The sequence below is a fragment of the Cucumis melo genome, chromosome 12, assembly GCF_025177605.1.
Source record: "Cucumis melo cultivar AY chromosome 12, USDA_Cmelo_AY_1.0, whole genome shotgun sequence".
Classification (NCBI taxonomy): Eukaryota; Viridiplantae; Streptophyta; class Magnoliopsida; order Cucurbitales; family Cucurbitaceae; genus Cucumis; species Cucumis melo.
The window spans coordinates 19,154,738-19,164,861 of record NC_066868.1 but is presented as its reverse complement, the minus strand read 5'-3'; the positions used below and the strand labels follow the sequence as shown (position 1 = coordinate 19,164,861).

Here is a 10,124-nt window from a genome sequence, read left to right as displayed (position 1 = left end):
GTAACACTTCGAGCCTAGGATTAGGACGATTTGAAATTCGGATCTTTGACATTCCCTGTGATCTGGCCACATTATCCTTACTTGTGTCGTAAAGGCTTATTAGAGTAAAAATCGACTCCATAAAACAACATGAGTTCTTTTAGCATGCTTTGTTCTCCCAACATAGAAATTGTTCTAAGCTAAACATTCTTAACTTTGGAGTTCTTATGATTGAGTCACCAAAAATGAAGGTGCACATTGTTAGTATAGGTAATTAACTATTAATTCTTTTAAGCCTTTCTTAAATCTTATTTTCATGTACTTAGGATCTAATTTCTAATTCATATTTGATATCAGATCATTTCATGTTCCTTCTAAATTCAAGGTGTTACATTGACATCTATCAATACAATCATGGACTATCACAAATACAAAATAAAACTTTTTATATTTATAAATAAGTCAGCCTATTTTGTTATATTTGAAAACATAGCTAAAAATATGAGAATTTTTTGTCTCATTTTTAGTTTCTAAATCTTTCAAAATATCTATAAATTTTTAAATGTCTATTTTATTATTTTAGAACTAAAAAAATGTAATTATTTGGTCCTTGTCATTGTTTTGTTTTTCAAAATTGCATTTTCATTGGAACAATTATTTAAAAAAGTGAGAAAAGTTGTTTAATTAATTTACCCTTCTAAACTCAGCATTAACCTATTAAATATGTTCGAATTTTTCGTTTTCTATTTCCCTAGGTTCATTTCAATAAGACAAATTCATCAACAAAATTAAATTATTACACATTTGAAGTCAGATCAGTATGTTTAATAGGTTAATAAAATGTATACATGACACTAAAAACATGTGATTCAAGAGTTAAATAACATGTTCATTCTCTCATATCAAGTATCCATATGTTTGGTAGAAATAAAATGTCAAGAGTAACCAAATATGATACTAAATCAATGTCAAGAATCCCAACAACTTGATATATATAAAAATAATCAAGTATACTATCTTACTTGACATGGAAAATATATATGTCTGGAAATATATAACCTGACGTTTTTTTGGTGTCAAATAATCAGAGTATACTTGACAATCGAATACTTGCAATTGACAGTTTTGAAAACGTTAATTATATGATTACTTGACATTAAATCAATGTCAAGTAACCCGATTTTTGCTCTTGTGTGGAAATAAGTTTTGTTTTGTAACAGAATTTTTTGTGTTGGGAGAAGCAGTTTCTACACACTTAGTAATGCTAATTTTGCCCATGTTTCCAAGATTGGTGGATAAAAAGTCTTTTCTATTGACATAAGTTATACGAGCATAAATTCCTTTTTGCCCACCCGTTCATTTGAGCAGGCAATCTTGTCGACGCAAAGTCGAAAAACTTTTGGCTCTGGAAAGACAATAATGGGCTTTCGACCATGAAGTCTACCACAAAAGAAAAAAAAATTTGTCGGCAAAAGTTGTGCTCATCGTTTTTTTAAGATCTATCGATGTTTTTCTGTTCGTAGACAGAGACTAAAATTTTTAAAAATTACAAATGTTTTTGTTACCAAACCCAATGCACATACGCTATCTATGAATGAGATGACTAATCTTTCAATTCAATCAAACATAATTGAGTACTGTTTAAAGCGAGACAAGAAATACCAGAAGCTAAGAAATTAGAAAACCTTGTAAAAATGATGTCACGAATCCCTAAAAAGGTGCCCATTAAATCTCAAGAGCAACGTAACATTAATTTGAAAATTTTATGTCCTAAATTCTGTAGTCCGTAAATTTGTCGTTTTGTAAATAAGTTATATATATATGTCTTATTTTTTTACTTTCATAAATAAGTGTTATTGATTTCTCCCTGTAACTCGAATCAGTGGCGGATCTAGGAAATATATTAACGGAACTAAAAGAAAAATATGAAAAATAAACTATAAAGGTAGAATTTGAACCTAGGTGAAAAAGGAGTTTGATAATCAAAGTAACCATTCAGGTAATGATAAATATTAATGTTTAAATAGTTTTCTTTATATATATATATATATATATATATATATATTATAAAGACAATAAAGTTGAGGGGGGACTTTAGACCTATCCTAAATCCGCCGGTGACTCGAATTCAATAAACTAATATTCATAAGCATTTCATGTAACTTGAATAGTATGTGGTCGACATACAAGTGGATTATATTCAACTAATAACTTAAAAGATTTATAGTATATGAATACAGTTGGGTGCCTTATCTTGGTAAGGTTGTGAGTATGAACGGTTGGTTTTTTATTGTGCTCTATAATATTTTTATAGATATAATTGATTTGTTAATAAAAGTTATCATTCTCGTTATTATTCAATTGCATGTTGTTGTGTAATAATATCCAAGAATATGTATTACATTCTAAATGTTCACTACAAGAAATATCAGTTACGATAGCATCAAAAAAACGCTACTGTTGATTTTCGATAGCATTTTCGAAATGCTGTTGTAGCCGATGTTATTGAAAGTCTATGACTTTTCATAATGTTTTTTTCCCGCTATGCAAAACGCTATAATATGTCCCCTACAATAGCACAAATATGATGCTATAAATGTTTTTTATAACGTGAGAAAAAACACTATCAAAAAGCGCTATAAAATGTTTCAATAGCGTTTTCAATAACATTGAAAAAAATGCTATAAAAGACATTTTATAGCGTTTTTTTTCGTTCGAAAAGCGTTATCAAAGTATTTCACTATCTATTTTAAAACCATTTGAGCTCATTAACATTTCATAATCACATTATTAATAGAAGAAATAACAAAGAACTATACATATAATATCTCATTGAATAATATACGTTATCTTCTATGCATTACAATTTTGTTTATAAAGGAAAAAAGTACTTTGAGAACAAACCTAAACAAAAAACTACCTTGTTCTATAAAACTCAATACATCACAAGAAAACTGATAAACTGAAGCATTTCTTCATACAACAAATTTCCCATGAAACCATTTCTCACAGATATCACAACAAATCTAAAATTCATCTGAAGCATAGTTCTCAACGCATGCCCTAGTTAGGTGTCAACGTCTTAACCTCTTCCCTGCGACTACCTTGCATACATTTCTTGCATTTCAGCTTCCCTCTGAAATTATTATCATAACATTAGCAGAGCAACAAACATTATCATAACTAGTATCGGTAAACTTTGTTAATAATACACAGCTTGTACATTTCTAAAGGCAACACAAAAACTAATGAATCGGATAGTAAACTGTTCAGATAAGCTTATAAAACCAAAAAACTGTCAACATTTGAAGAGTAAAATGCAAACAATTTGCTGTTTACAATATGTAATTTACTAACCATGATGGTATTTTGAATATTAATACACTTCATATTCATAGTGTCAACATCAGTAAGTCTCTAATCTTGCAATGTTGCATTTAAGAGAGTGACACATGAAGAACTTTTATTGACAATTATATTTAAACTAAAAAGAACATATCAAATGTTAGAAGATAAATATGAAGAAAACAATAATGCCATACAAACCTCTGCAACGACTAAAAACATCTTTGCCAATGCTTGTTTCATGGTGGTTGGTAACTTTTTAGTAAGCCCAAAATCAAGCAAAATTGGACAATGAGGAGGTTCCTTGCTGAGGAGAAAATTTCCTACACAAAGTACCAAAAGGGGGCACTAAAACAGCTATTGCATTGGGATGGTTACATCCTTAACATTTCTATAAGCCAGTCGATACATCTACTAACATTAAAAAGAATTTAAAACAGTTTTAAAAGGTTAATCTATGAAATAGTTCTTAAAAATATACCCCCAACAACTCCTATGAATGTTTATCTTGAAAATTAGTCTATGATTCTGGTGTAGTATCATCCAACAAAGCCTATGATTCTGGTGGAGTAATCGGCGACCTGTGTGCCAAAGAAGAAGATGTTGTGAGGGCAAATTGTTTGATAGGGACAAGGACAAAATGAGAAGTGAACAGAGAAATGATAGGAGAAAAAAACCAAGAAATCTATCATTTGATCTGCAAGCATAGGAATTGTCTTCAAAGAATGCTTTTTGCTACGGAAGTTAAAAAGATCTTTAAGGCTGGGACTAAGCAAATCCATTATAAGAACATTGTAGTCTCCCTCAACTCCAAACCATCTTACATTAGGTATCCCAATTGTGTTCAACAGATTTCAGAATGTAAAAGTAAACTCAGATAATTTACAAAAAAAAATGCACTTCTAAAACTCAGACAATGGTAAGAATTTTCTAACTGATACCTAAATTTTCAAGAATTGACATAGAATAAACCAGATAAGGAAAAAAATTGATCGATTAGAGTTCACAAAAGTTAAACGACGACCATCAGAATGCATCAAGGAAAAAGGATATAACTCTTAAGCAAATATTGACTGCAGAATGTCAGCACAATATGAAACATTACCGTAGTTTACATCAAACACAAGTTGATATTTAGAGAGAAAAAAAAGAATAGATGAGAAAAGCCAAATAAAGAGAGAGAGAGAGAAAAGAAAAGAGACAAATTCTACTTTACAGACCACTACAATTGGGCAGCACTGACATTTCTTTTTCTTTGTCTTCATATCATTTAACATAGAACGAATAATAAGCCACTGCACAAATTGCACCTCAAACCTCACAAATCTCACACATCAAAGCATGAACTAACATAAAGATAGATGCCAAAAACATGTTGTAAGACTTCTGCTGGTGCAACAGCAAGACAATATCAATGTATATGTCATCAAATCATTGTATGTTTCTGCTGGTGCTAATGGTTAATTCAAATAGATTATTTCAGAAAAAGGCAGAGACAAAAAGTATAGTTATGAATATAATTAAATTTGGGTAGGACATTTTGTGTTCTAATTCTAATTTGTTATGACAATCTAAAGACACAAAGCTAATTTACATGTATGTGTACTAGTTGCAACTGTAGCAATCCTTGATAAAGCCCCACAAGGGCAGAAAAAATTCTTAAGACCTGGAAACATAAAACAAATGGTATTAGAACTGAAACATTGCATAATACCAATTGAATAAGCATAAATTATGCCTAATGTATTAGTCCTAAATTACATCTTCTTCTTGATTTTCTGTGATTGAGAGAAGGGAAGACATTAGTGATTTATTAAGAAGCAACGACTCAATAGAAAACCTAAATACTAGTACAACAATAACAAATAAAACCAAGCATATATTTGATATCAGCAAAAAAATAGAGATGTAAGGTAAAGAAAAAGATTGATGCAAAAACTTTTGCTAATTCTATAACACGTTGATTGCACAAGCACACTTAGTCTGAGTTCATAACTTTTACAGTATAACTATAATCTCCAGACCGCTTTTTCATTTTCTATGGCAATAAACAAATAATATGGCACACAAACACAGAAGATAACAAAAATACTTATTATCTCTATCTCAAATATATGCACAAACCAATGGATACCAATAATAAGATAGACAATAATATAGAAAATTGTAAGCAAAACCAAATACTTTATACCTCTGCGTAACAGCAAACAACCTTCGTTTGCACAGAAAACTAATATTATGGATGCTATAAGCTTGGTCTTTTCCTTCATTGCCAATCTATTTGAAAGCAAAACCAATTTGCTCCAGTTTCCTTCACTAAAAAATGTTAATACGAGCTACTTGGAAGATTTTTCCGAATACAACACAAAATAAAACAATCTATCATTCATATATTCAGTACCAAGAGATGAAATTCCCACATCATTTCACAATAATTTATAAAATCATAACACAATAAATTTTCAAACATCAAGCTATAAATTTCTAGTAAAATTTACTTTATCGAACCCAGATTCTATTCCCAACAACAATCATTTCTATTTTCAATTACTAAAATAGATGGATCTATATGAAAAAGAATAGAGCAACTTAAAAAGAAAAAAAACTGAGACAGATTGAGAGGGAAAAATTACAATTTCATAAAGGGATTCAACGAAATGAGATCTGACAAGATCGCTCTTCATGCCTTGAAGTCCAAATCGATAGAAGAATGGTGACGAATGGTGAGATTTGCATATGAAACTTTCAGTTCGACGGACGACGACTAACGAGCGGCGTACGAGTAATGAACAAACGATGAAATGGTGAAGAGAGGCTTTTGTGGTCAAGGAATTGAGAAGGAATTTTCTATTAGAGAGAAAAGGAAGACACTCACGGCTTCATGAAAACCAGACAATGCATCCGAAAGGAAAAGAAAAAAGAGAAAAGAAAGGTAAAATAAAAAAAAAAAAGCGTAAAGAAGGTTACCCATCCAATGTGAGTAACTGGTGACTAGTTCTACGAGCAGGGAGCCATTCGGCAAGGAGTGGGGCGAGTCAGCGGCGATGTTGGATGGTAGTGGCGTCGTGGAAGGTGTCTGGGAGAATAGGAAAATTGAAGGAGGGGTCTGTGAGAATCGGAAAATCGGTGGAAGTCTGAAAAAAAATGAAAAGGAGGCATTGGGGCAGGGAAGGGTAACACGCAAAACCTAAAAAAAAAAATGGGTTTTTTTTCGCGCTTTCCATATTTCGTTTTCCGTCTTTTTTTTCTTTTATTTTCTATAACTGAATATTAAAAAAGCTATGGTTGGATGCTATTAAAAGTCACATATGTTGTAGTGGTTCCTAATTGATTATTATCGTGGGAACAATAATAAATTAAAATTAGTATGAATTATAATTGATTATCATAGAATGATTACATATGTAGAAACATAAATTATAATCATATATTTTCTAATAGAGAATAAGAATTGGATTGACCTTCTTTTTGAGATTATTACATGGATATGTGGCATAAATAATCTCAAATAATTGATTGTTTTGATTCTTAAACCTAAGATTATCGCAGTGTCAAACATAAGAATTAATCTATTTTGATGCAATCAAACATCATCCTTAATTGAGTAATTATAAAGGTTGTACTTGATACATTATGAATTAAGTAGTTGACAATGATTAATCAAGATGAAATTTATATCCCTCATATTATGGAGAGAAATCTCTGGACCCCTCCATTAAGCGTGACTGTGGAAATGCATGGTCGTGCTATAAATGAATTAATAAGGGTATTAACGTCATTTATTATTTCAGTATGTTTATTGATCGAGAAAGCAATTGAATTAGATAAAGTGACTTCGTACATGCCTTAATATTCAATTATGGATAACCCGTGATACGAATTAAAGTAATAATTATATTACGTTATCTTGGATCAACGACTTAATTTAATCTGGGTAGACATAATGTCTTGCAAGAGACCAACTATGTAACGCCCAAAAAATTAAGATAATTAAGATAATTTTAGAATTAATTATCTTAATTTTGTTTAATTAGATTTATTTTATTGGGTGTTATTTTGAATTCATTTAATAAGAATTATTTGGTTTATGTGGGAATTGAAATTAATTAAATATTTGTTGGATGAATATTTAATTAATTAGAGGTTTTGACATGTGGTGTTTGTTGAGGTTTTGCTTAAATGGTAAGTTAAGAGGATTAAGTAAAGTTGTAGATTTTTAGTGTTGTTGAAGTTGAATTAAATTAAATAATTAGGGATGTTATTTAATTAAATTGTGAGGTGGAAAGTTTGTTGGAGATTTAATAATTATATGTATACGTGGAAATATATATATATAATTATTACATTAAAAGAAAAGATAATTATATTTGTTGAAATATAATTATTTAAGGAAAAGATAATTGTATTTTGAAGAAAGATAAATAATAATTAATTATTGTGGAAGATAATTAATTATTTTGGAAAAAGATAAATAATAATTGATTATTCTCGAAGATAATTGATTATTTTGGGAAAGATAAATAATAATTAATTATTAATTATTGTGGAAGATAATTAATTATTTTGCCGAAAGATAAATATTGTTAAGATTTAAATCTTGAATTTTTCCCAATCAAGGTTGAATTGGTTTTAACCCCAATTTTTTAGAAAGTTAATTAATTTAGGAGAATTTTTTGATGTTAGCAATTGCTGATTTCATTAATTAAGATACTGAATTTTTCCTTTTATGATTAGGACCAAGTTAATTGGAGAATTTTTACTATCAGCTAGGGAGTACTTTGTTTGGCTAAAATCTCCAGGTAAGAGATCCTACTACTGACCTTTCAAATTGAAGTTAAGAGATTGCATGTATTTATGATGATGCATTGATGGTAGCTAAGATGCATAATGCGATGCTATAGATGATGATTGATATTATGCTATTGATAATGACTGTCATTATATTGATGTTAATAATGATGACTAATATTATGTTAATGATTGGTAGTATGTTGATGATGATGATTGTTGAAGTTGATGATGATGGCTGTTGATGTTGATGTTAATGCATGATATATTAATCACATGATTAAGGGCGTTAAGATTAATATTCATGTCTTGTTTATGATGTTTATAATGTTATGTTATGCTACATGCTATGGATAGGCGTTCTGTTAACTTTGTCTATTAGAGTTGTACCACATGGATGTCCCTCGGAATCACCACCTTTTTTATGATTATGTAGTCAGGTGCGATTACCAGTCCATTATGACATTGACATTGACATTGATATAGACATGATTACGAGTGATTGGACGAGGTCACTCACAGCCCGATTGTATTAGTGTTTCCTTCGGGTACACTAAAAACTACTTTGTCCTAGGTGTTCTTTTGGGTTCACCAAAGACCAGATATGTTCCTACGAGATCATAGATTGCATGTATTCGGGAACGTGCTAGTTTAGGAATACTTCTTTACATGACTCTAATGGGAAGTTAACAGATACCTAGCGGGACTAGTAGTGGATCCCTTACTGAGTATATATTTATACTCACTCTTTCTATGTTCAATATTTCAGGTAAAGGTGAAAGGATGTTATTTGAGCTAAGTCGTTATCAAAATGATAAGTTATGGATATGCAAAACAAGAATTTATTCCTAGTCTAAAATAAAAGAATACAAGAATAGAGAAAGACTAGATGAAATATGAGGGTTAGGGATTACCTCACTTACCTTTCAAAGTTATCTTTTTAACCCTTCTTACCTTTGTGGAAATTGAGAGTAGTATGGGGAAGAAGGGTGTCGAACCCTAGAGAGAACTTAAGATTCAAAACTTCAAGATTGACAAACAAGGTGGATTAGTAGCTTCAAGATCCAAAAGAAAATTAGAAACACAAAAAAAGAGGGGTTTGTGGAAGTAATTTTTGAACTATAATAAAGAACGAGTATTAAGGAATGATTAGTGACAACAAGTGAATGATTAGTGACAACAAGTAATTCAAGTAAAGTTTTTCTTTCAAGTTTAGTAGAGGATTTTTTTTTGGGCAATTACCATGTTTCTTATCATTGAAAAAGAAAGAAGATTAATTAATCTTTTCTTGAATTTACAAGCAAAAAGAAAGTAACCAAATCTTTATTAAAACATGATTAATCTCAGCGACCAAAGCATGTTCAAACCTAGGCAAAATTTATCCTATTCAAGATTTGCTAAGGAGGGGATAGCCACTACCCTTAGCTAAATTAATGCCCATTTCAAATTTGTTATGCAAGAATTAATTAATAGAAAATTAAAGACAATTTCAACAATTAATTCAAGATAACAAATCATTGCAAATCAAAATTTAAATTCAGCACTTTAAGAGTTTGTAAAGAAATTAGAAAAATTGATGGGGAAAACTTATTTGTTTCAATGAAATTTCAAAAGAAATTGCAAAGGGAAACAAACATTCAAATAAAAAATTGAAAAGATATAGAAAGGAATTTAATTTTCAAAGAAAACAAGGTAGTTTGACCCAAGAAAAAGTCTCTAAAGGTTACCTTATCCCATGAAGATTGATGAAATTCTTGAAAAAAATGTTGAGGGAAGAATCCATTTATTTAACCAAAGTAATCTTTATTGATAGAGTTTCAAGAATTTGCTACAAGAATTGAATGAGAAAGAGAGTTTTTTTTTTACTTGGAATTTCTTATCTCTCTCCCAAAAAATATGAGGGATTTTATAGAAGGGAAAATGGGAGAAAAAAGTGGAATTAGTTATAAAAACTGCCAGCCACGTGGCGCGATCTGGTTCGTCCAATTTCTCGGTTTTGCTCTTGAACTTGT

At 30.2% G+C, this 10,124-nt stretch overlaps 1 protein-coding gene across 9 annotated transcripts; it reads right to left on the bottom strand.

The window, feature by feature from the left end:
* Positions 1–2,782: 2,782 nt before the first annotated feature.
* Positions 2,783–6,586, bottom strand: LOC127144517 (uncharacterized). 9 transcript variants are annotated; one of them, XR_007816293.1, is made up of 7 exons: positions 6,292–6,586; positions 5,958–6,171; positions 5,516–5,640; positions 4,545–4,990; positions 3,806–3,905; positions 3,526–3,647; positions 2,783–3,115 (listed from the first exon to the last, which is right to left on the bottom strand). XR_007816293.1 is itself a non-coding variant. In XM_051080621.1 (6 exons), exons 1-5 carry the CDS (start codon positions 5,963–5,965, stop codon positions 3,599–3,601), a joined length of 354 nt encoding a protein of 117 aa, XP_050936578.1. In that variant the 5' UTR covers positions 5,966–6,285; the 3' UTR covers positions 2,783–3,115; positions 3,526–3,598. The 9 variants fall into 9 exon arrangements, 1 of the variants encoding a protein (XP_050936578.1); XR_007816289.1 differs by having other exon boundaries at positions 4,919–4,990; positions 6,292–6,580; XR_007816294.1 differs by having other exon boundaries at positions 4,545–4,619; positions 6,292–6,580.
* Between the last annotated feature and the right edge of the window lie 3,538 nt (positions 6,587–10,124).